The sequence below is a fragment of the Pseudorca crassidens genome, chromosome 14 (assembly GCF_039906515.1).
Source record: "Pseudorca crassidens isolate mPseCra1 chromosome 14, mPseCra1.hap1, whole genome shotgun sequence".
NCBI classification, from domain to species: Eukaryota; Metazoa; Chordata; class Mammalia; order Artiodactyla; family Delphinidae; genus Pseudorca; species Pseudorca crassidens.
Genome location: NC_090309.1, coordinates 44,901,888 through 44,928,602, shown reverse-complemented (window position 1 = coordinate 44,928,602; position 26,715 = coordinate 44,901,888). Strand labels below are relative to the sequence as shown.

General features: G+C 38.7%; 1 protein-coding gene across 10 annotated transcripts in view; it reads right to left on the bottom strand.

Moving 5' to 3' along the window:
* The window catches only part of CCDC88A (coiled-coil domain containing 88A), a 192,386-nt gene that overhangs the window by 101,482 nt on the left and 64,189 nt on the right, over positions 1-26,715 (bottom strand). For 3 of the 10 annotated variants that reach the window (XM_067705003.1, XM_067705004.1, XM_067705005.1), the window contains exons 1-2: positions 23,191-24,112; positions 22,991-23,091 (exon numbers count right to left, since the gene is read on the bottom strand). In XM_067705003.1, coding sequence (XP_067561104.1) covers positions 22,991-23,091; positions 23,191-23,253 — 164 coding nt within the window. In that variant the 5' untranslated portion in view covers positions 23,254-24,112. Of the gene's footprint in view, positions 1-22,990; positions 23,092-23,190; positions 24,114-26,715 lie in introns of those variants that run through there. The other 7 variants (XM_067705006.1, XM_067705007.1, XM_067705008.1 and 4 more) reach the window with 3 other exon arrangements.

Below are 26,715 nucleotides of genomic sequence, written 5' to 3'. Positions count from 1 at the left end.
ATGCTGCGGAGCAACTGGGCCCGTGAGCCACAACTACTGAGCCTGCGCATCTGGAGCCTGTGCTCCATAACAAGAGAGGCCGCGATAGTGAGAGGCCCGCACACCACGATGAAGAGTGGCCCCCACTTGCCACAACTAGAGAAAGCCCTCACACAGAAACGAAGACCCAACACAGCAAAAATAAATAAATGAACTAATAAACTCCTACCCCCAACATCTAAAAAAAAAAAGAAAAAGAGTTATGAAATGACATTCTCCAAGCTAAAAACTCATTTGGCAGTCTGGACTAGACACTCCCTACTAAGTTTGTGTCCCAAAGATCAGTTGAGTAACAAGAGTCCTAAACCACAATTTGAGATGTACAGAACAAGCAAGAATAATAGTAAAGTGAGTTAAATCCAACTTGTGACTGATTTATACTTAAAGCAAATAATGAGTAATGAATTGCCCAAAGCAAATGGCAGTATAAGTGGAAAAGTGGGTCTCTTAGGTAAAGGTATCACCCAGAACTAGTAACTTACAAAAACAAGGACACTACACTGCAGCAGTCAGATCACGTGTCATGGCAGAGAAAAGACAACAGCGTGGTCAGGAGGTCATGGTTAAAAATTCAGAGAGCTGAAGGGAAAATCCTGTTTTATGTAATCAACCTGGTACATGTTCTGTCAGTAAGTTAAATCCTCATTGAGTATATACTGTGGCTATATTACTTAATGTACAAGAGCTTAGTTTAGTCACTCTATCATTGTGGAGAAAAGTATGTTTGTAACTGGGAAAAGAGAGTAGGAATAACCCTAGTAAAAATGTTACGTATACTATGGTTATGTAAATTTCATTTGGAATCACAGACATTCAGTAAATATCTTTTCTCTCTAGTCTTCTTCCATCTTTTTATTTCTATTTTCCTTACTCTATATTTGAATTCCTTTAAATTACCTCTCACCCATGACTATCTCCTAAATGATAACATTTAGATCTAAAAAATACTTTAGAGATTATCTAGTTTCACTGTAAATCAGAAAATTGAAGTCCAAAGTAGTAATTTGCCTAGGCTCTTACAACTTTTTCCCTTTACTCTCTCTCTTTCAACCTTTTCTCTTATCATTCAGGACAACAAAGAAAAGACAGAAGGAAAAAGGTTTCGGTAATGATATCTATAAAATGCACATATACAATAAATCATTGTTTTTATTATATTGTTTGAGCATATTCCTAATTGTTTTCATAGTGATTAATCAAACTAAAGAATATTCATTTCCTTCCCCCCTCCAGTTCATTACAGTAATATTTTATTAAGAAACCTAGGTATTGGGCTTCCCTAGTGGCACAGTGGTTGGGAGTCCGCCAGCCGATGCAGGGGACACGGGTTCGTGCCCCGGTCCGGGAAGATCTCACATGCTGCGGAGCGGCTAGTCCCGTGAGCCATGGCTGCTGAGCCGGCGCGTCCAGAGTCTGTGCTCCGCAACGGGACAGGCCACAACAGTGAGAGGCCCGCGTACCACAAAAAAAACCAAAAAAAAAACCTAGGTATTTAATCCTGATGACAAAGATTTTAGTTTTGATATTACTACTGAAGAGGTATGTAAACTAAAAAAACTGTACAAGTTTACAGTGCAAGCCCATTGTTACATGACAATATATAATTTGGATTATACTTTGGAATGGATATGTAACATCCCAATAAACACATGTGATTTCATTCCCACTTTAATAAATTTTATAATGGAAATATTATCTTTGCCCTGATAGAATTGTTACCAAGCTTCTCTGTGCTCTTAAAGTGATTTTTTAAATTAAGTCCTAAAGTTTCTTTTAAAATTTTATGTCCAACATTCCTCAAATGACATTTCAAAATTTATTCAGTTGCCAGAAAGGCCTATAGTCTCCTTTGCATAAAGCTCTTCTAAGAATTAGCAAGTTTTAAGAATTTAGAATTTTGGTTTGTTCAAAATCTTCTACGAATGTTTTTTTACCAAAAAAAAATCTGTAAGTTTTATGTTAAGTTTCTTCAGCCTCTGAGAAAGTTTGTTTATAACAATTAAAACAACTCTGAATATAAAAAGAGGGAACAGTTCAGCTTTTATATACTAAGGATATCAGATGAAATTACTTTAGAAATCTGGGAAAAAAGTAACTGCTAAGCACTCTAGGTATGGACCTAGAGAGCAACAAACTTTCGATTACTAGGCTTGGGTTTCCCATTTGATTCACGCTTAACTTGGGTTAGGGTCATACTGACATATGTTAGGATCACGAAAACAGGCCCTTTGACCCCAAGAACATGATCTCTTTATGTGAGAAGGACTTCCCTCAGGTGAAACTGCCTGAAAAGTCTTAATCGCAACTCCCATGAAAAACGGTTGAACATTTAAGGATGGATTTACTGAAAATTATGCAAATCAAGAAAATTAGTAACTTTATGGGACTTCCCTGGTGGCACAGTGGTTAAGAATCCGCCTGTCAATGCAGGGGTCATGGGTTCGATCCCTGGTCTGGGAAGATCCCACATGTCGCAGAACAACTAAGCCCGTGCGCCACAACTACAGAGCCTGCGCTCTAGAGCCCACGAGCCACAACTACTGAGCCCTCGTGCCACAACTACTAAAGCCCGAATGCCTAGAGCCCATGCTCTGCAACAAGAGAAGCCACTGCAATGAGAAGCCTGCGCACGGCAACGAAGAGTAGCCCCCACTCATCACAACTAGAGAAAGCCTGCATGCAGCAACAAAGACCCAAAGCAGCCAAAAAAATCCAAGATAAAGAAAATTAGTAACTTTAGGAAAGTACTCTTTTTTTAAAAAAGAAAAATGTAATAATGATACACTACCTGCCTCTGAAGGAAACATTATATGTGAATACTGATTACTGATTTAACTAAACTTATAATAAAGAAACAAATTAGAAGGACAGGGTAAGAAAATAAAGAGATGGGACATAAAAAAGGCTAAAATCTCACCTACCATTATCAGGAAGTCAGTAGATAATGCCTAAAAGGGATAAACCAAGAAATACAAGGGTAAAAAAATAAAATAAAAACTAGGGTAGGCATTTTTTCACTATATTTGGGGCTAAGTGACAGAAGAAACTGCTAAAAAAAAAAGTTAAAAGTTTTTACTCTGGGGAACAGAACTGAGATGTAATAAGTTAGGGCAGGGATTGCTGTTTTTCATTATGAACGTTTTGGTATTAACTAATTCTTTTAACCATGTAAAACATTTTTTTAAAGAGGGAAAAGACACCCACAAAAAATTCTGTTCCATGAAACCTGTCTATTTCATTTACTTCTAGGGAAAAATATGAGGCTATATATGCGAGATTCAGTGCTAGAGACTGAGGGTCGTAAGATGTGTGAGACTATGCCTAAGAAAATAAAACAATATAAAACATTTCTTCTGTAAAAAGTACGCATTTTATGTAAATACAGAAAGCACTCCATTCCTGCATGTATTTTAAGGTTTATTTCTTTACACAGTAAAAGTTACGGTACAGAAATTTAAACACACTTGGTATGAGTCCAGAGTTCTCTAAAAAGAAATTGTAGTCTACTCAGTATTCTAAATATCCTGTCTTTTCTTCATGTTTAATATTTAAAATGCTAAACAAAGATTAATTCAGAATAGACAATCATAATTAATGAAGTTTTGTTTAAACTCTTTTTGAAAGCATACTTTTTTTTTAAAAAAAAGACTTTATCTTTGGAAAGAACTTTTTTTAAAATAAAAGATGAGCTATTGAATGATACACATGTGATAGGTGAGCAAGTACCTTTCTAATTATATACAACTATTTCTAAGCCAACATAATCTCAAATTGACCATCTCCTCTTATAAGATGAAAACTGAAAAATGCTTTAGAGGCAAATAGCCTAGCAATATAGCTCAAATCTGTCCAACCAGAAGTTAAACGCAACATGGCAGTAAAAGACAGCCTCAAGCAATTTCACATTTATAAATGACCTACTTATGACAAGATACATTAATTTCAATAAACAGGCTATAGTATTATCTACCACTGTATACAGTAATTTTAAATTAGAGTAAAAGAGGAAGGAAAAGACAGTAATTCTGCAACACTAATATTCTGAGATTTGGTCCTTAAATAACCAAGGATTATGTCTTTACTTATTTATTGACTAATATCTATGAGAAACAGAAATCTGATAGTTTTAATGGCTTTATGCTCTTCTACCCAGACTTCAAACCTCTTATGTATCCTCTTGAACCATCTGTTTAGTGTTGGTGCTTAACAACTACATGTGCTCATGTTTTTGATAATGCCATTCTAATTTAAAGCTAGTTGTATACAGGGCTTTTAAAACATTTTTTGAGATATTTTATATTATGAAACATATAACTGCATAGTATTTACATGTCACCTCAAAACATTTTGAAATAAGTTATTTGCATATCTGACTTCAAATGTACATATACCAATATGATAGCTTTATGAAAAATTATTAACTGGGTAAATATCATCACATTTAGGGTTATCCAAGTAGTAACATATCAGGGGAATAAGTGGTTTTAAAAAAAGTATCCCTTCACCTTAGTAGTATCTCCCCCTTCTCACAAGCTCAATCATTGTGCATGATGGCCAACAGGCCAACAATAAAACCTAATATTAATATATAATCTTTTAAATATCCACAAAATATTTTCACATATGTTAACTAATTTGATCTTCATAATGACTGAATAGTCATTCTTGGAGAGGTATGTGCTACCTAATTACCACATAGACATTATGGACACAGCCCAACCCCCTTCTGTACATTCTCATAATTTAAGATTCGAAAGTTGAAGAATTATCTGACATTTTCTAGTTAGCCCAAGATTGAGCTAGCAGTACAGCATGATATTCACTGATTTAACAGTGAATAAACAGAACTAATGATTTGATTTAAAAATTGCAAATGGGGGCTTCCCTGGTGGCGCAGTGGTTGAGAGTCCGCCTGCCGTTGCAGGGGACACGGGTTCGTGCCCCGGTCCGGGAAGATCCCACATGCTGCGGAGCGGCTGGGCCCATGAGCCATGGCCGCTGAGCCTGCACGTCCGGAGCCTGTGCTCTGCAACGGGAGAGGCCACAACACTGAGAGGCCCGCGTACCGCAAAAAAAAAAAAAAAAAAAATGCAAATAGACACAAATAGAATAAAAATCCAATACACTTAACTCTGGTTTTATCTGAATTGGATAAAATGACTAAAGATCTACCCTTTACTTCTTAGAATGAGCCAACATGAGCCCTTCAAAAATTAGTCTAGCAGTTTTCTAACTTTTCGGTCTGAAGACCTCTTTCACTCGTTTTTTAAAAAGATTTTTTTGATGTGGACCATTTTTAAAGTCTTTATTGAATTTGTTACAATATTGCTTCTGTTTTATGTTTTGTTTTTATTTGGCCACGAGCATATGGGATCTTTACCCCCTGACCAGGGATCAAACCCACACCCCCTGCATTGGAAGGCAAAGTCTTAACCACTGGACCGCCAGGGAAGTCCCCTGAAGACCTCTTTTCACTCTTAGAAATTACTGATAACTCTAAGGAGCTTTTATTTATGTGAGTTACATCTATCTATATTTACTATATTAGAAATTAAAATTAAGCAGTAAAAAATAATTTATTAGTCCATATAAAAATAACAAACTCATATGTTAACATAAAGAGCATTTTTATGGTAAGTAGCTATCTTTTTCAAAAACAGTAAAAATTTTAGAGGGGAGTGACATTCTTTCATAACTTAGTAAATCTCAAATCTCTTTAATGTCTGGCTTAATAAAAGACATCTGAATTCTTAAATCTGTTTCTACATTCAATGTGTTGTGATACATTATTTTGTCTAAGTATATGAAAAAAGTTGACTTTACATAAACATGCAATCAGAAAAAGGAAGAGTATTTTAATAGCTTTTTCAGATAATTATTGATATTCTTCTTTGATACTACCAAAATTCAGTGAAGTGGTATTTTTTTAAAGGTTGGACGAAATCTGGAATCCGAAGCCCTCATCAATGAACTTTTCTTACTGTTATACATTAAAATCCATTGGTTTAGCTGGCATGTTGAATGGATCTTTTACATACGCATGATTTCTTATCAAGCATTGGTCATTTTAAAAATTGGTTCATTGAGTTATACAATCTTCCAAATGCTGCACATTTTATTATTCAATATTTTAAAATTACATTGATTTTTATCACCTCCAGTCTCATTAGAAAAGTCTTTAAATATTGAGAAGCTACCAAGCTCATGGTTTCTATAATTCAATTTTATCACTGACAAACATAGTATCAGTTATTTTCCTTGAAGTGATAGGCTCACTTTATTCATTTTTGAAAAGGTGCCGAATACTCAAGCCTGAATAACTATGGTTTGTCTGTTAGTCATTCTTTCGAGTAAAAACAGTGTTCCAGGGCTTCGCTGGTGGTGCAGTGGTTAAGAATCCGCCTGCCAGTGCAGGGGACACGGGTTTAGGGCACACGGGTTTGAGCCCTGGTCCAGGAAGATCCCACATGCTGCAGAGCAGCTAAGCCCGTGCGCCACAACTACTGAGCCTGTGCTCTAGACGTGCTCCGCAACAAGAGAAGACACCGCAATGAGAAGCCCGCACACTGCAATGAAGAGTAGCACCTGCTTGCCACAACTAGAGAAAGCCCACGCACAGCAACTACTGAAGCCCACGCGCCTAGAGCCCATGCTCCACAACAAGAGAAGCCACTGCAGTGAGAAGCCCTCACACCGCAATGAAGAGTAGCTCCCGCTTGCCACAACTAGAGAAAGCCCACGCACAGCAACAAAGATCCAACACAGCAAAATAAATAAAAATAAAATAAATTAATTTAAAAAACAAAAACAGTGCTCCACAAAACAGAGACTTGTTCGGCCTTGCAACTCAAAAAATCATGAGTACTTTTTCTTGAGATAATCATTATATTCCATTAGGCAACAGAAGTGTTTTATGCATACTTCCCATTTTTTCCTACAGAATGTAAAAAAGACACGTATGGGGGGGCTTCCCTGGCGGTCCAGTGGTTAAGACTCTGCACTACCAATGCAGGGGGTGCGGGTTTGATCCCTGGTTGGGAAAGAATCCTGCATGCCACGTGGAGCCGCCTTAAAAAAAAAAAAAAAAAAAAAAGACACGTACAGTACTCAAGGGTCAAGATTCAATAACTTTTACTGCTTCATCAAGGGCACTTTAAAGTGAAGCTGGATTTCTTTTTAACCACAACTGTGAAGAATACAATGACTACCAGCACAACTTCGTACTACTCCTTGATTCATGCTAAGATGTCAGCAGTTTTACCCACCTTTGCTTTCATACCATCATTGCTTTTGCAACACAGGCAAGAAAGGCAAATGACATCTTAATATTATTATAAAAATAATTTTGACTTGACAGAGAACCAGACAGACCCCCAGGTGTCTGCTGATCCCACTTTGAGAACCACTGTATTAGGCAAATCAACTCCTGTTCTTGATTACAGAAACCAGAGGACTTAGTATTATGCTTATCAGTGCCTTCATAAAATAACAGAATCTTCATTTATTCAGTGGTCAACTACATGGCCAGTCACTGAAACAAAAATTGTTTATATAGCACCAACGAGCATCACTGATTGGTGACGGAACCTTCACCCACTGTCCTTAAGCCTTAAGAAAGGGTCACAGAGGCCTTCCCTGGTGGCGCAGTGGTTGAGAGTCCGCCTGCCAATGCAGGGGACACGGGTTCGTGCCCCGGTCCGGGAAGATCCCACATGCCGTGGAGGGGCTGAACCTGTGAGCCATGGCCGCTGGGCCTGCGCGTCCGGAGCCTGTGCTCCGCAATGGGAGAGGCCACAACAGTGAGAGGCCCGCTTACCGCAAAAAAAAAAAAAAAAAAAAAAAAGAAAGGGTCACAGAAGTTTGTTTAAATCAGTATCCTAGGGCAGTATATGCTCCAGATCCAGTCAGTCCTAGAGACTCAAGAAATCTCAAACTCAGCTGATATGTAGTTAGGTATTTTCCTTGATCAGTGACAGACTTATTAACCAGTATGGCTTTCATTCCCACACTATTGATTCACTAAAGATACTTAACCTTAACCCTCCTAGGGTAATTTAAATAGTTCACTTGATTAATTATCAGTGACAGGTATCATTGTCATTTTTGAGAAGCAATAAAGCCCTCTAAAATGAGGAAAAAGTTTAAAAAGTATTTTCCAACATACAATCTCTTCTAATTAATGAACTAAAATACATAATCATAGAATCTTACCTGAAGTAAAAAGTTTTAAAATTTGATAAGAAAATACTTTTTCATCATCAGTTCTTCTAATATTAAAAAAAATAACCCCCATTACTCTAAGGGTAACTCTAAGAATATGAATTCTATAAAGAGCAGAATTCTATTCAACAATATTGGTTTAATATGCCCTTTTCAGGACACCATAAAAGTGATCCAAAAGGATCACAAGCTAACTTCATTATAAGCCCACCAATTAAAAGCAAAATAATAGATGCCTATTTAAAAGGCACTGGTAATGACAGACAGAAATGAAAGAAAAAATACAGTAAAAAGAAGTAAAACAGAAGAGAAAAAATAGCCACATGTAAAACAAGTGTAGTATTGAAAAAGATGTGATCAACTGAAAACCAGGTTAGAAGAAACACACACAAATAGGGAGGTAAGGAATGATTAATAGGCAAGATGGTCTACAAATGGCCCAGGAGGAATAAACTGTTTTGAGGACATCCAATATAATAAAATGGGTCACTAGTTTTTAATAGAGGAACAGATGACCTAAGATTTTAGAGTAGGTTAAAAGTGACTGGGAACAGCAAAGTTCATGAATAATGGGATGTTCAAAAGAAAAATGTGCAATACTCAATAAATAATGAGCTTAGTTCTCTATAAATTTAAGAATTTAATTTTTTAAATAGAATTAAAAACAAACAAACAAAAAAAACTCTGGAGAACTACGCAAAGAAGACCAGAGTAAATAACTCTGCAACAGCCTACGTCTCCAGAATAACATGCAAAACAGAGTAATTATATGAATATTCTCAGATAACAGAAAAATTTGAAGACAGCACTACCTAAACTCTGAAATACTAACCTCTATTAGCACAGACAAAACTTTAAATCCTCACAATTAACAGAAGTATGCCATAATGAGCGCTAAATTCTGAACAGTTAAAATGCAATATGGGAGTTCCCTGGCAGTCCAGTGGTTAGGACTCAGCGCTTTCACTGCCAAGGTCCTAGGTTCAATCCCTGGGGGAGGAACTAAGATCCTGCAAGCTGTGCAGCACGGCCAAAAAGAAAAAGCAACTTAATTTTCAGAGAATTGTTAAATCTCCTACATAAGCTATATCCCATAAATGTAGACTTTAAAGCATTCCAAAAGCCCAAAAGAATTGTAATAACACATCCTAAAACTATTTTACTAAATAAATTCATAGATGAAATATGCATTAACTAATAGTAATGAGAATTTAAACAAGAGCACAAACACACAGCAATTGAAATGTTTCTCATACAAAATTAGGCATCACTGTCAAAACACATGACTATCTTATACATTTAAATGTTTTAGTTGCAAGTTATGGAAAAAAAAGAAATTAAATATCCTTATTTCTTCATGCAAAATAGTATCCAAACTTCACATCACTTTTCCTATAAGTATATAATTTTAAGTATAGTCTGTCTACTCAGCTTTAACCTTGGCATCATCTTTCATTCTTCCTTTTCACATACTATACCTAGAATTCCATCAATTCTTTTGCAGTAGTTCTTGAATTTGCTCCTCCAATCATACAGCTCACCCTGATCTAAGATCTCAACACCAAAAGCATAAATGACATCCCTTACTAACCATCTATCTTCCTTACCACCTGTTCATCAAGCACTGATAGAATGATTCCATTGATTCACTGGTATAATTCTCAGTACTTACAATACTGTAAATATTGGGTTGGCCAAAAAGTTTGTTCGGGTTTTTCCATAACATTTTATGAAAACCCAAACGAACTTTTTGGCCAACCCAATAGTATATTCTCAATAAATTGAATAAACAATACTCATACTCCATACTCAACCTATTCTGCAAACTAATGCCAAAGTTACTTTCCTAAAATAAAACTTTTAATCCTCTAATAAGGAATTTTAAATGGCTCTCCAATGCCTGCCATATGCAGCCTAATTTATACTACCTGTAGTTAATTTTCAGGTTTCCCATAAGCTAGCCTACTCTGGTTCTCCAACGTGGATCATCTACTAAGGCTAGTCCCCTCACCATCTCCCAAATAATAAATATACCTAATATGCTTTTTCCTCAAGCTGCTTCCCTAGCTTAAAACACCCTCCTCTCATCTATGGCAACCAAGTCCAATCATTCTACAAGGTTTGAATCAAATCTAGCTTCCTCCCTATTTAGGCTTCCCTGATTATCCATAACCCTCGAAGCTAAACCAAACTTCTAACTAACTTATAAACAGTAGGGTTCCCTAATCTACACCTGCTAATACACACACACACATACACACTCACTGAAAAGAAACATGTAAAAACCCACACAAATTAAAGAAAGAAAGAAAAAAGCTAATAACCAGAGATTTATTTTCAAATACATGCTTGGGATCATTCACCATTCACTATAGATTCATCTTGGTCAGTTATATACATTCAATACCTAACACAAATACTTAAGTTTAAAACAACAAAATGAGACACTGAAGATTATGAATCATAACATGTATATTCTATTCACAGAGGTAGAAATATATCAATAGCTTAATTCATTTACAAAGATTTTAAACAAACAGTTGGAGAAAATTAAATTAGCCTTCAATTATGAGTAAACCACACTCCATTTTCACTGAACATTCAAATTAACTAGGATTTTATTGTGGTTTACCCTTTCTTAACCAGTCTCGGCAAAAATGGATTGGAGTATTACGTCCACTGGTCTTTCTCCACTTCTCATCCTCCACAACTTTGTAATAATCCAGGTCTTAATCAAGGATTAAGACTCAACACCTAAAACTAAACCATCATCCTTGGTCCTTTATCACCCAAGGGAAAGGAAACAGTCATGTTGTCAATGGTAATGTGAAGTTCAATATTTTTTTCTAGCTGTCACTAGGAAAGTATGTTACATTAAGAATACATCATTTTAAAAAATTTCCTGAAAAACTATTGAGATATTTCACAAAGTTTCATTTTTAATACACAGATTATACTAATAAAAGTTCCAATTACTGGTCTTCTTTCCCTACTATTATTGTTTTCTTTAATTATAACATTGTTAAAATGAGCTATTTATTGTTCAGCTTTCTATTTTAATTCAAAATACTTATGTCTATCTCTAGTGGTAATCAAGAGATCATAGCTTGGGACTTCCCTGGTGGCGCAGTGGATAAGAATCTGCCTGCCAATGCAGGGGACATGGGTTCGATCCCTGGTCCAGAAAGATCCCACATGCCGTGGAGCAACTAAGCCCGCCCATGCACCAAAACTACTGAGCCTATGGTCTAGAGACTGCAAGCCACAACTACTGAGCCTGCATGCCACAACTACTGAAGCCCGGACACCTAGAGCCCATGCTCCACAAGAGAAGCCACCACAAGGAGAAGCCCACACACCGCAATGAAGAGTAGCCCCCCACTCACCACAACTAGAGAAAGTCCGCGTGCAGCAATAAAAACCCAACACAGCCAAAAATTAAAAAATAAATAAAATTAAACCTTTGCAAAAAGAGAGATCATAGCTTCATAAAGAATAAGGAAATAAGTTCCTTCTCAACCTTAGTTATCTTCACTCTATTCCATTTTATCCACCCATTACCATGGTCTAACTGTGGCCCTAAATCACCATTCAGAATTGCAACCTCCAAAATCTCAAATTCTGAAAGTGCCCTCTGACCTCAACATCCCATACCACTCTGTCTCACTTCTTCACTCCTTCTAAACCTACTCTTCCTTCATTATTGCAAACTCTACTCTATCAGCCTCCCCCAATGACACTCGCTTTCCTCCTCACTTTAATGCTCACACTCTATTCGTTTCAACTATCCCACCTGAAAATGTTCCCATGCCACATTTATAATACATATCAATCCCCAATTTTGAATAAACGTCACAGATCTTTTTGTCAGTTTCTGAGTGCTAAGCATCCCTGGTAAGTTATTCAACCATGCTGACTGAATGTGTGGTCTCCAAACCTCAACCCTCAACCATCAACCCTCATGATAATACTTGTGCTCATCTTTTTTTTTTTTTTTGCAGTATGTGGGCCTCTCACTGTTGCGGCCTCTCCCGTTGCAGAGCACAGGCTCCGGATGCGCAGGCTCAGCGGCCATGGCTCACGGGCCCAGCCGCTCCGCGGCATGTGGGATCTTCCCAGACCGGGGCACGAACCCGTGTCCCCTGCCTCGGCAGGCGGACTCTCAACCACTGCGCCACCAGGGAAGCCCTTGTGCTCATCTTTTAACTGACTCCCTTTGTGATTTCCTCCCAGCAGCCTTGTGAAACTGTCCACTTTCCTCAAACCTCCAGCCTTTTAATGGTGCAGTTTCCTAGGATATGTCATTGGCCCTCTTGTGTATTTTTTTTGACATCTATGTCATTAGTTTCTATTACAAACTTAAAAGCTAATTCCCATATCTCTAAACCTTTCTCCTCTAAGCACCAGACCTATGTATATCCACCTGCCCAAAAGATATTTCTCACTACTCACCAGACATTCCAAAATAAACTCAAAATTATTTTCTACATTTCCCCTCCCCTCAACTTTTCATAATGCCTTACTTAAAAAGGCACTACCATCCATTCTTCACCCAAGTAAAAAACTTGATAATCATCTGAGACACACCCCTCTCTTGTGCTACATACCAAACTTGTAACCAAGTCCCACCACGTCAGCATTATCTCTCTTCCACATCCTTTCTACATCAGTATGGTCTCTATCTCTGTTCTGGACCTCATCAGCACCAACATCAGTCCTTCTAAAATGCAAATGCTACCTGTTTCAATTCCTCCAATGTTTTGTAGCCTATATTACTGTTTTTCAAGCTGAAGTAAAGTAGTGAGTGACACCTTTTAAAGAAACGAATTATCAAGAATCTCTGAGGATCTGTCCATAGATATCCTAAGAGTCAAAGACCCCTGTTTGAAAAAATGGCTTAAGAAACTAATCTTAGTCTATGAAAAAAAAATCTTTCAATTGTGAATTATCACTGCAAACGAAATTTATTTTTTTTTAACATCTTTATTGGGGTATAATTGTTTTACAATGGTGTGTTAGTTTCTGCTTTATAACAAAGTGAATCAGTTATACATATACATATGTTCCCATATGTCTTCCCTCTTGCGTCTCCCTCCCTCCCACCCTCCCTATCCCACCCCTCCAGGCTGTCACAAAGCACCGAGCCAATATCCCTGTGCCATGCGGCTGCTTCCCACTAGCTATCTACCTTACTACGTTTGTTAGTGTGTATATGTCCATGACTCTCTCTCGCCCTGTCACAGCTCACCCTTCCCCCTCCCCATATCCTCAAGTCCGTTCTCTAGTAGGTCTGCGTCTTTATTCCTGCCTTACCCCTAGGTTCTTCATGACATTTTTTTTTTCTTAAATTCCATATATATGTGTTAGCATACGGTATTTGTCTTTTTCTTTCTGACTTACTTCACTCTGTATGACAGACTCTAGGTCTATCCACCTCATTACAAATAGCTCAATTTCGTTTCTTTTTATGGCAGAGTAATGTTCCATTGTATATATGTGCCACATCTTCTTTATCCATTCATCCAATGATGGGCACTTAGGTTGTTTCCATCTCCGGGCTATTGTAAATAGAGCCGCAATGAACATTTTGGTACATGACTCTTTTTGAATTTTGGTTTTCTCAGGGTATATGCCCAGTAGTGGGATTGCTGGGTCATATGGTAGTTCTATTTGTAGTTTTTTAAGGAACCTCCATACTGTTCTCCATAGTGGCTGAACCAATTCACATTCCCACCAGCAGTGCAAGAGTGTTCCCTTTTCTCCACACCCTCTCCAGCATTTATTGTTTCTAGATTTTTTGATGATGGCCATTCTGACTGGTGTGAGATGATATCTCATTGTAGTTTTGATTTGCATTTCTCTAATGATTAATGATGTTGAGCATTCTTTCATGTGTTTGTTGGCAGTCTGTATATCTTCTTTGGAGAAATGTCTATTATTACCCCTTGAAGAAGAATTTAAATTACTGACATGAAAACACAAACATTAAAATTCCTGGGGACTTCCCTGGTGGGAGGGACTTCCCTGGTGGCGCAGTGGTTAAGAATCCGCCTGCCAATGCAAGGGACGTGGGTTCGATCCCTGGTCCGGGAAGATCCCACATGCTGTGGAGTAACTAAGCCTGTGCGTCACAACTACTGAGGCTGCGCTCTAGAGCCTGCCAGCCACAACTATTGAAGCCTGTGCACCTAGAGCCCGTGCTCTGTAACAAGAGGAGCCACTGCAAAAAGAAGCCCGTGCACCACAACAAAGAGTAGCCCCCGCTTGCCACAACTAGAGAAAGCCTGTGTGCAGCAACAAAGACCCAACACAGCCAAAAATAACAAATATTTTTAAAATAAAAATTCCTAAAGACTCCCAAGAACACCTGTGGATCCAATTAAAGAAACACTAGTTAAGATGGTTAATTTTATATGTTAACTTGGCTGGACCACAGTGCCCAGATATTTGGTCAAATGTTATTCTGGATGTTCTATGAAGGTGTTTTCTGGACAAGATTAACATTTAAATCAACAAATTTTAAGTAAACTGGATTACCCTCCATAATGTGGATGGGCCTTATCCAACCATTTGAAGGCCTTAATGGAACAAAGACTGACCTTCTGCTAGAAAATTGCCTTTGAACTCAGTGCATTTTTTCCGAGTTCACCCAGGCCCACTCCATTAGATTTTGGACTAAGCCTCCACAATCTCATGAGCCAATTCTTTAAAATAAATCTAACTCTCTCTGTCTCTCCCTCTCTACACACACACACACATCTTGTTGGTTCTGTTTCCCTGGAGAGGACCTGAATGAATATACATCTCCACAGGGAAAAACCTCAATCTTCCAACATGGTATCTTAAGGACAGCTTCCCGCTCTCCACCTCCTCAAATTCATTTCCCATGTGCAAAAAGCATACAATCTCTGCTTTGGCCATATAAAATATCCTACAGTTCCCCGATTCCTCCATTTTTATTCACATTTTCATGCTTCTTTTCATGCTATTTTCTTTACTTAAAATGTCCTTCCTCCTACTCCCACTATTTGTGACTCCTATTCACCCGATTGCTCCTACTCAACTTTCATGTCCCAATTCAAATGTTTTCTCCTCCAAGAAGCCTTTCCACCATGTAAATAATCACTTCTCTCTTTGTGCCAACACTGTACCAAGAACATAATTCCACTACATAGCACATATGTCACACTGCAATTTGTTTACAAGCTTGTCTCCCTTACTAGTGGGCAAAGACCATGTCTTACTCGGCATCACATCCCCAGCACCTAGCAGACAGTTTGTCATATAGACTTTGTTGTGTAGTAAGCACTCAGAAACTATTAAATGAATGAACTGATCTTTGAATGAGCCATCCCTTCATCCTTCTCACTAAGCACTGTATCTATAGGTCCTGGCAAAAGAGATCTCTGCCCTGAGCCCCACTGTGGCCTTCCTCAGGATATGCCCCTCACTACTGGGCAAGAAGTCCATGGAAACAAGAGGACATACCCATACACTCCCCCTTCTTGATGACACTCCATTTACTGGAACTATGGAATTTCTTGTTTAAATACCTCTAACCCAATTTCAGGACCTGCGCAGGCCTCTTTCCCAGATCTGTCCTTGGGATGGACTATGCTACAGATGTGTACATCCTTGGGCCAAGGAGCAGCTGTTTGGAGTAGGGAGTACAAGAGGCTGGACCTCAGGCATGCATGCAAGATGTCCACAGGCATGCACAGAGGACCTCTTTGTGGTGCCAGACAGAGCCAGGGATGGGGACAGGAGGTTGGGATCCACTTCTTCTGATACAGAACTGTGACTTTATGAATTCTAAATTCCACAAATTCTTTATTTGAATTTTAACTGTAAGGCTGTGGACAAAAATCTCAATATGTTGAACATCATCAAGAAAGTTACAGGAAACCAAACTGAAGGCTCTGTATATTCTAATACCATACAAAACCACGGACTATGACGTTGTTCTTACCACCTCACCTCAGCAAGACATAACATAGGTGGGGAAAAGATCCAATGAAGGTAATTAAAATAAAGGGACAGAGGGAAAACAAAAGAAAGAAGGAGAAATAGAAGACAAACTAAAATGGAAAACAAACTAAATTCTACAATACTAAAACTAGAGAGTATCCTCAGAATTTTGAAATTAATAAAATTATAAAACATCTTCATTCATTCCTTTGACATTTACTGAAAACTTATGACGTACCAAATCTATGCTAGGTACTGGTGATACATGCCAGACACTATTCAAAGTGCTGGTGATCCATAACATAAAACCTCTAGCCTCCAAATGTTAACGCTCTAGTAATAATACCACTTTAACAATTTAGTAAAGGTAGATAAGGGATCACAGGGGAGAGAGCAATTAACTCTGCCAAGGGACTTCACAGGGTATTAAAGGATGAGGAAGAATTTGCTAGGCAAAAAAAGGGGAAAGGGCAGTCTAAGGGAAAATAATTATTTTAATAGAAATAAAAGATATCAACAGCTAACATTTATTGAGCACTTGCTATATGCTAAGCATTGTGCACAAATCATTCTATTTGATTCTTATAATAACCCTGTGATTCTCTTTTTATCCTGTTTATAAATGAGAAAATTGAGAAGTGAGATGATACCAATAGAGATCATACAAAACCAAGCTGTGAAAGATCATGACTTGTTTGAGGAAACATAAATATCAATAGGTAGGTATGGTATAGCACAGGATAATAATAATGACAAAAACCAGCACTGGGGATACAGTGGTCAACAAAACAGAAAACCGATACTTTCCCTGCCTTAGTAGAGATTATGTCTACTCCAGGAAGGAAACATTATCTCCCATCTTAGAGAGGTAGGAACTGAGATTTAGAGATGACAAGTCAATTGTTTAAGGTCACACACCGTGTGTGTGTGTGTGTGTGTGTGTGTGTGTGTGTGTGTGTGTGTGTGAGAATGAAACCAACTCCATCTAATTCAAAGGCCAAATTCACTCCAGTTTACCACACAGCCTCTCTATTATTCATTTATTCAAGGTAAGTGTATCAAGAACCTACTGTGTGTCAAGCACTGTGTTTGGAACAGAGAGATAAAACATAAAGTCCTTGGCTTCAAGAAATTCACAGGTTAGTCAGTAGAGTCTAGCTAACCAAGAACTGCTATTACCAAGGTATATATAGGGTCCTATAGAAGCACAAGGAGGAGTACTATGCCTAGGATGAGCCAGGGAATGGCAACGAAGTTAAAGAAAGCAATAGTAAGAAGGTGAAAGACTGTTCTAAGGAAGGGAAGAGGGTCTAGAAAGGCACTGAGACATATGAGAACACAGCTTGTCTTTGGGAACTCTAAGTTTGCTCAATATTAGGCTATGCACTGAGGATTGGTACCATGCAAAGATGAAAATAGAGAATTAGGGAGAAGCCAGACCTCAAAGGAGTCTAGACACTCAAGTAATGAGTTTACTCTGAGGGCAGAAGAAAGCTACTGAGCCATCTTAAAGGTAGGAGTGACATGATAAAATCTGTGTTTTAAAAAATTTCATGTGATCACAGATGAGGAGACAACCTGAAGGGGGGCAAGCCAAAGGTAAGAAAATCAGTCAGGGGCTACTGCATTAATCTCAAAGTCAGGGACACATCTGAGAAATATTTGGGAGATAAATCACAAAACCTGGTAGTAAGACAGCAACTCTGATTACATCATGAGTGTGTTATTAAAGAAGCAAAACGGACTTTCCTGGCAGTCCAGTGATTAAGACTCTGGGTTTGCAATGCAGAGGGCGCAGATTCGATCCCTGGCTAGGGATCTAAGGTCCCACATAACGCGTGGCATGGCAAAAAAAAAAGCGAAACAAAACTAAACAAAAATTGTATGAGAGGGCTTCCCTGGTAGTGCAGTGGTTGAGAGTCCGCCTGATGATGCAGGGGACACGGGTTCCTGCCCCGGTCTGGGAGGATCCCACATGCCGCGGAGCGGCTGGTCCCGTGAGCCATGGCCGCTGAGCCTGCGTGTCCGGAGCCTGTGCTCCGCAACGGAAGAGGCCACGACGGTGAGAGGTCCGCGTACCGCAAAAAAAAAAAAAAAAGAAAAAAAATTGTATGAGAGAGACCATACCAAAATTCAGAGTTAATGCCATACCTGGTAAGACAACTTATATATTTTATAAGTCACTTTGGGGTTATTATAGTCATAAAGTTAGCACAATCTATTTTTGAATCTTAAGTACTGATAGAATGAAGGAAGATTTCTCAGTCAACTTCCTCTATTAAATGGCTCCTTTGGGTACACTTTATGAAGCTGTTTCTCAGGAAACACTTAAGCAGAAGTTGGATGACCATGTGTCATATAAGAATGATTTTCATAGATGATTTCTAAAGTACCTTCAAATTCAAGATTCTAAAAGAAGAAATGCCATAACAAGTATATCACAATTACTACATTATTCAAGTAGAGATTTCTGTAGCTATCTAATGGGGTTGAATCATAGAAAGTAATTCCAAATATTGTTCTGATACTATTAACAATTTTTCCGTACTTAAAACTATAACATATCCATATTTTCAACTGCTTAGGTAATATGACTAGGATTATGAAATCAACTACAATGTCACAAATTCCTTAAAAATTCATAGCAAGTAATATTCTACATTGGTTGCAAAACTGCATGACATCTCAAACAGGAAAATGATTATTTCCACTTCACTGTCACCAAGCCCTATGTCTGATAGCTAGCACTGCGGAAAAAAGATTTCGTTTGGTTGAAGTAGGAAAATGCCCTGCAGCATGCAGAAGAGCTGGCCCATCTCTAAATAGCTTCCTCTTCCCATTAGTTAAAGAGAACTGATGCCATGTCACAAGCTCTTACAGAGATTCTTTGATTCAGGAGCTACTCAATGAAATCCAGGATTCATCTCTGAATACACTGAATCCCAAATAAGTGAACAGACTCTGAAATTATAAGGCAGAGTCATAAACTGGCACGAAGAAGTCAGCTCTTTACTTTCAAATTCTAGGTCAAAAATACCAAATCCAGAGTCACTGAACTAACCAATATTCTTACTCTTAAAAAACTCTTTAGACGAAAAAAAAATTCTACCATAAGGCTCCTAAACAAAATTCTAAATCTATATCTATATCTGAAAGCAGGAACACAAGGCTGGCAGGGCAAAAATGTAATTATAAGTATATAAACAGATTTCCACTTCTAGCCAACATGAAATAAAAGGAACCAAATTTACCCTCCTGCCTGAAACGACTGGGAAAAAAAAAAGACAAAACATATGAAGCGTTTTTCAAAACAGTGGTCATCAGGCAGCAAAGGACAGTAGATCCCTGATAAGGGGTAAACATACAAGATAAGTCCTACAATTGCCCCAGTTTATTGCCTTGAAAGAGTTTTCTAGGCCACAGAACAGGAATGGGGAACCTATGCAGAGCACACATAGTGGTCTCCCTGAGTTGAGGAGACAGAACGTAGTATGGAGACAGCAAGGTGACTGTCATATACAAAGCAGAGTACCTAAGAGAGAGCTGCTCAGAAAGATCCAGAGATCTACACAGGGTATCCCTCAAGTCTTCAGCTGAGTACTTATAAGTATATACGTGTGAGGAAACTACACACGGACAGTGAAAGAACCACCAAAAAGGATTAGAGGGACACCACCCAGAGCTCACACAGGTCCAGGAATAGTTCCTGTTTCCACCAGCCAGAGTACTCAGAAGGGTTCTGCCTCAGCAGTGCAACAAAGCAAAGTGGTACTGCCTAACACAACTTAAAAGCAAGATCTGAAAAGATCACTGTTTCCAAGTAACAACTACATTCCAGAACAAAGCTCAAGAATATTTTTAATGGGAAACAAAAATATCCTGCACCCAACAGCACAGTAAATTTTCAAATGTCTGGCATCTAATCAAAAATTACCAGGTATGAAAAAGCAAGAAAACACAATCCATAATGAGGAAAAATATCAATCAAAACCAATCAAGAAATGGCACAGACTGTATTAGTAAACATGAACTTTAAGCCAGTTATTATTGTATTCTACATGTTCAAGAAGCTACAGAAAAGACAAAGCATGAAATCTATACACAGGGAAGATATAAAAAAGACTGAATTTTTAGAGATGAAACTACAGTACCTGAAATGAAAAATACACTGGATGGGATTAACAGCAGATTAAACATTACAGAAAAAAAGATTAATGAATTTAGCAAGATTATCCAAAGTGAAACAGAGAAAAAAAGACTGAAAAAAAAAATTGAATGGTATATCAGTGAACATCGAGCAGCCTGATATACATATAATTGGACTTCCAAAAGGAGGAAAGGAGGCAAAGAAAGGATATATATTTAAAGAAATAATGGCCAAAATTTTTCCAAATTTGATAAAAACTACAAAACCACAGATCCAAGAAGCTCAATGAACTCCAAGCACAAGAAACATGAAGGAAAATACACATGCTGCATTTACAAACGGTTCTCGCTCACAAATTCTATAACCAAATGTAATCTAGAAATTACTCAGACTGAAGCTAACTTTTAGGTTAACTTACTGGGTACCATTTCAACTGACAATTTAATAGAGTATATTAAATCAAACATTAATTTGAGCAAAGTGCTTAATAGAAATCTTAATGATTTCAAAATTAGTAAAATGTAGCTTTTAAAACAATGTATTTTGTTGCCCTATTTGGTAAATAATTAGGTAATTTGTGTTGATCTTATTTTAGAAAGATAGTTTTTAAAAAGCTAAAACATATGTCTTCCTTTTTAAAATTTTCTTTTCTTTTAATTTATATAGGTCATTCAGAACAGAATTAGGACACTGAAAAAACTTTTAAAGAAACTGAGAGGTGGAATTGAAAACAGAAGCAGATTTGAGGTTTGGAATGGAGCTACTCCTCCCAAAAAAACAACCTGGCAACCACTATTTTGGGACACCATTACTTTCAAAATATAGACACATATATATTTTAAGTATAAAGCTGTACCCAAAGTGGAAACAAGCTGAAGTGTCTGTTTTTAGCACCTTGGCTAACAATTTAGGATTCAAAAAATCTAAGTGTTTTTTGGAAAAAGAATCATTCAAATAAAAACCATTAAAGGGGAAAACTAAAGTAATGTATTTTCCTATTTTTGTGAGCACACTGTTTTTTTAGGGTTCAGCATACAAACTCACAATCTTCTGTCCAAAAACAAACAAGAAAAGAGACATAGGGGGAACAAGTTCTGAGTATCTACTGTAATGGCTACCCTTCCTGTCATTTGTGTTCCCTAAAATAGAAGTCAGTTTAATTATTCTACCATTTTGCTTGGGAAATAGTGGGATATTTCAAAGATTAAAGATAGTTCCATGGGAGAGCAGCCCAAAATATATTTATTATTCCTGGAAATAATTAATGTCTACATTCCCTTTTCCTTCTTTAAGAAAAAAAATATACATACACATTCAGATAACATATATTTCTTTGGGTGCCTACACAAAACACTTCTGGAAAACATGTAGTAGTATAATACTTCCCTGTAGGATCAACACATACATGAAAAACAGCACAAAAATCTCTTTGAGCATATAAACTACGAGTCTCTTTGAGTACACAGACTGTTAAGTTTACCAGTGGAACAGTTATTTATGGATTTGACTTATACCTTCTTTTAAGTAGAAAAATCTAAAAAGAAAACTAATACCAAAAAAAATACTGAACTGATCATTTACATGTTAGGTTATTAGTCTATTAACAGTAGATTTATTCTCTGGTAACAATTATTTATTAATAATGTACTAAATTCCCAAACATATAAAACATAAGAATGTCTTAAAATTGAAAGTTCCAAACTACTCTTGTAATCAGTTTGTATTCAAGACAAATAAGGCTAAACACATTATTTTAAGCACAACTGTAATATTCACTACACTGATGTGCTGAGAATGCATATATACTACAATAACTATGATAAAAATGGAGCTTTGATTTCACTGATCCAGCTACCAATGATTTCGATATTCAATTGCCACCTCAAAATCACTTTCCTACTTAATTTAAACCCAATATCATGAACATAAAAGACAAAGATTTGCCTACTAAATCATTAGCCAGTTGTCACCAAGATTTCAACCACCTGCATTTCAAAACTAGCTCTAAGAATACCTTAAAATGATTCCCCAAATATTAATCTACTAATTCACACAATAAATCACCTAATCAGACTTTAGTTATTATATGCATTTAAAGTACTTCCTACAGCAACAGTCCTCACCAATCAGAACTGTTGTTTGAAATTCTTTCCTCTGAAATCTGTTATTACTTCACCAGTTTCAAATTTTGAGCCATTTATTTTTAGACACAAAGGTTAATAAGAAACATTTCTGCACCAAATGCACATAACTTCACAGTAAAGCCTTTTTCTCCCTTAGGAAACTATTGTAATTTCCCTCTTCATTTTACAAAATTATCAGAGGATACAATGTGGTTTGGATTTCAGCATTGAAGAAAATAAGTGACAATACATGATTTGCAGAATGAAAAATTAAAGTTTCACAATTTTAACACGTATAATTACTGGCTTGTGATAAATGGGCTGATAAATGTAAGATTATCACTCCTTTCAAGGTCCAATTCTTAAACCACCTGAATTTTTCTCGCCAAAAAACTAAATTAGGATCTTAAAACATAAAGCCTCTAAGTTCACAGTATGCAAGTTTAAAAAAAAAAAAAAAGTTGCCTAGAAAGAAAAAAAAAAGAACACTTACATTTGGAGCATGACTTGGTTCAAGAACACCCCATCCACCAAAGCCACATATTCATCCAGGTTGGTCCCATTTCCTGCAGCCAGAGGTCCAAACGTTTTAACCTAGAACAGAATGATGATCATCACGACACGAACGCCCACCTCCATCTCTGCAGCCACAAATAATGCAGCAAAATATACAATAAATAACACCCCACTTACCCAAGTGACCAAGGGGCTGGTCATGAACTGCTCCAGAAGGGGAGTAAAAATCTCGTTCTCCATTTTACAGAGAATGTACTTGAAAAAAGGAACTACCACAAAAATAACCCTAGGGAATTGGTCACTAAACGTTGAAGAAGTAAGTAGAAATCAATGAAAGTCCATTTTGGCACGGGAAGAAAATCCCATCGTGGAGGGGAGAAAAACTCTCCCTCCTCAAAAAACACCCCAGAGGGAAACGAGCCGAAATCCCGAGAAGTGGCTTCGACAGCAGCCACGAGCAGCAGCCTGCCCTGGAAATGTCTGTACCGGGCGAGGAGGGGCAGAGAAAAGGCATCTGGAGGAGGAGGAGGAAGGGAGAAGGGGTTGGAGCAGCAAGACAAAAAGCCCGTCAAGGTTGCCCAGCTCCTGGAGGAGCCAGACCAGCGAGGCTGCCCCCAATGAATTAATCCCCCCGTGGGCTAAATGAAATCCCACGTTAGATACCACGTTAAGGGTTGCGAGCGGCCGTCAGGCTTTACCTCCGCGTTCCGCTCCACACGTTCCACCCACCAAAGTGGGCATGGAGCCGCTCTGACCCGCGGAGCCTCCCCTGCCCGCAGCCCCTCACCAACGACAGGCAGGGCTCGCCCCTTCCCACCGACCGCACACCATCCCTCCGTCGACCCCAAGCCTCGCCGCCTGCCCCCTTCCCCTCCCAGGGGGTGGGGGCTTGAATGTGTGTCCCTAACCCCCCAGTTTCCCGAGCCCCGCCAGCCTTTTCAGTGCGCCTCAGGGAAGCCCTGGCACAAAATCACCGCCGCGTTACAGCCTCCTTCTCCGCCCTCTCTGGAGGAGCCAGAGTAACGGCCTCAGAACCGCATTGCCGCATCACACCCCGCTCACCGCCGCCCAACCAGCGCCTCCAGCCCGCCGTCAAAGGGGCGCGCTGCTCCCTCCGCGCCCATATCCTTCCGCCGACTCCCCGCCCCTCCCGCGCCGCAGCCTCTGGATTGTGGGAGAAGAAAACCGCTGCATGAGCGCGCTCCCCAGCGCGCGCGCCCCCGGGCCGGCCCCGCCGCCGCCCAGATCTTGGCGGTGGGCGAGGCGTGGACGCGCGCTCCCTGCGGCTGCTTCGGTGGCCCGCGACTCGCTCGCGCCCCGGACTATTGCCAGGGCCTGGGGGGCGGGGATTGGGAAAGGAGAGGAAGGGGTCTGTTGCTCCCTTGCTCATGCCTAATTATGGTTTACTTCCTCCCCGAGTGCCTTCTTTGATGTGTGAAGGAAAGGGAACGAAATCCCTCTCCTTTAAACATGAGGGATGCAGACAGCCTTTTTCGGACAGTTTGATTTTATCTGTTGAGCGTGCTTTCGCCAGCAAAACGGAGTAGGAAAACTCACTGCAGTAAATAGCAAAGGAGGGACTTGGGCCGCAAACTCGCTTGTTTGTTTGTTTTCCTTTTTGTCTTCCTCTCCTTTAAAAAATCCAGTCCATGAAAGCATGCATGTTCTGCAAAGTTGCAAGTGAATGTAGTAGGATTTTAAATAACCAAAGCCGTCTTTCAACTTGTTGGTGTTCCCTAACTGGAGCAAACGTGATTCAGACATTGTTGTTTGACTATTTGGTGATTGAAAAAAATCCAAACAAAATCAAGAGCTACTAAGAGGAAACATTTGGAAGTCATCCAAGTTGGGTGACAAATAAACAGATTACATATTTGTTATAAATCTCAATGCTGTGCACGACTAGAACCATCAAAGTAATTTTAACAGTTCCCCAGCAAAATCAAATGTTACTCCTCCTCATTTTGAAGGAAAATAAAAACCTTTTCCCTGGGACAGAATGACATGCAAAACAAATTTTTTTTGAGAAAATATAGTATTATAGTTTTACAATGTGTGCTTACATTTACATCTACTTTGAGTACTTATATTTTAAATTAGCAGTAGAACTGTTTTTGTCAGACTTACTCGGTGGCACAGTGGTTAAGAATCCACCAGCCAGTGTGGGGGACACAGGTTCGAGCTCTGGTCCGGGAAGATCCCACATGCCGCAGAGCAACTAAGCCCGTGTGCCATAACTACTGAGCCTGCGCTCTAGAGCCTGTGAGCCACAACTTCTGAGCCTGCTTGTCACAACTACTGAAGCCCACACGCCTAGAGCCCATGCTCCGCAACAAGAGAAGCCACGGCAATGAGAACCCCATGCACTGAAGTGAAGAGTAACCCCCGCTCGCCACATTTAGAGATAGTCCTCATGCAGCAACAAAGACCCAAAGCAGCCAAAAATAACAAAAAAATGTTTTTATCATAGCACTGAATTAAGAACAGCACAATTTCTTAATTAGGTTGTTAAGAGCCTGGGTTCTAGAATCTTCTGCGGGATTCAAATCCAGGCTCTGATACTTACCAGCTGTGTGAGCCTAGGCAAGTCTGTCAACCTCTCTGCACTTCACTTTCTTCATGTGTAAAGCAGAGTTAAATTAATAGAGTTAAATTAAATGGCAACCTATAGTAAGTGCTTTATAAATGTTATCGGTGTTGTTTTCATCATTATTCCCCTCAAATTAAGAATCTTGAGGAAAAAACTTGAAATGTAACCTCTCTTACTTTGGTTGCAGCAGAAGGACTCTTGCTTTGGAGAACAGAGAAATCATCTTAATTAAAATTAGGATGCATTCATGTGGCACTTTGCTAGGTGGTATACAGAGTAGAATCTTGTATTGCCCTGGCCAGTACACAAGCCTTGGGTCATCTTGGTTGCTAGCAATTTTTTCCTTCTGCTCTTGATGACTCTTTCTTAATCACAATCCTTTATTTGGAAACATGGACAAAGAGTGAACAGGCACCAAGAAGGAAGCATTGCTTTCAGGAACAGCCCAATGCCTGACATGTCCACTTTTCTTTGTAATCCCTCAGAAGCTTCGCTAAACAACATGGAAGTGTTCATTGCCTATAACGTGATTTATCTTAAGACAGACCAACCTGCTTCATTCATAAATGAAAAACCCATAAAGTTTAACACCAACTATAAGTTAAGGGCATTTTGGACAGTAATGGCTGAGGGGTTAGCACAGGAGTTGTATAAAATACATTGTTTATCCTCTTTACATTTAGTAGCTAGACCTCACAGAAATCTGGATTCCCCTTTAGAACCAGATGGCCCCAGATGCTTCCTGGTCTATCTTTAGGTTTTACATGTGCACGCGCACACACACACACACACACACATACTCAACAAAGAAACATGAGGAGTTAATTGTAAAAACAGGAAGCTTTAGACCAGACTGAGGTCTGGAGTAACTTATTTGAAAAACTACCAATTCACAATTCTCTAGTTTAATAGCAGCCTTAGAAATGCTTCATAATATCTCAAGAGTACAATCAGGAAACTTCTCTGTCTGGCAAAAGAAGATTGTACATTATGCACAATTTAATGGTCTTTGAATTGCAACATCCTGTAAGATTAAATCCAAAAGTTTCTTCCTATCCTCCTTTCACTTAGGAAGAGATTTCTCAAGATTTCTTCAAGGTACTTTTGTTTTG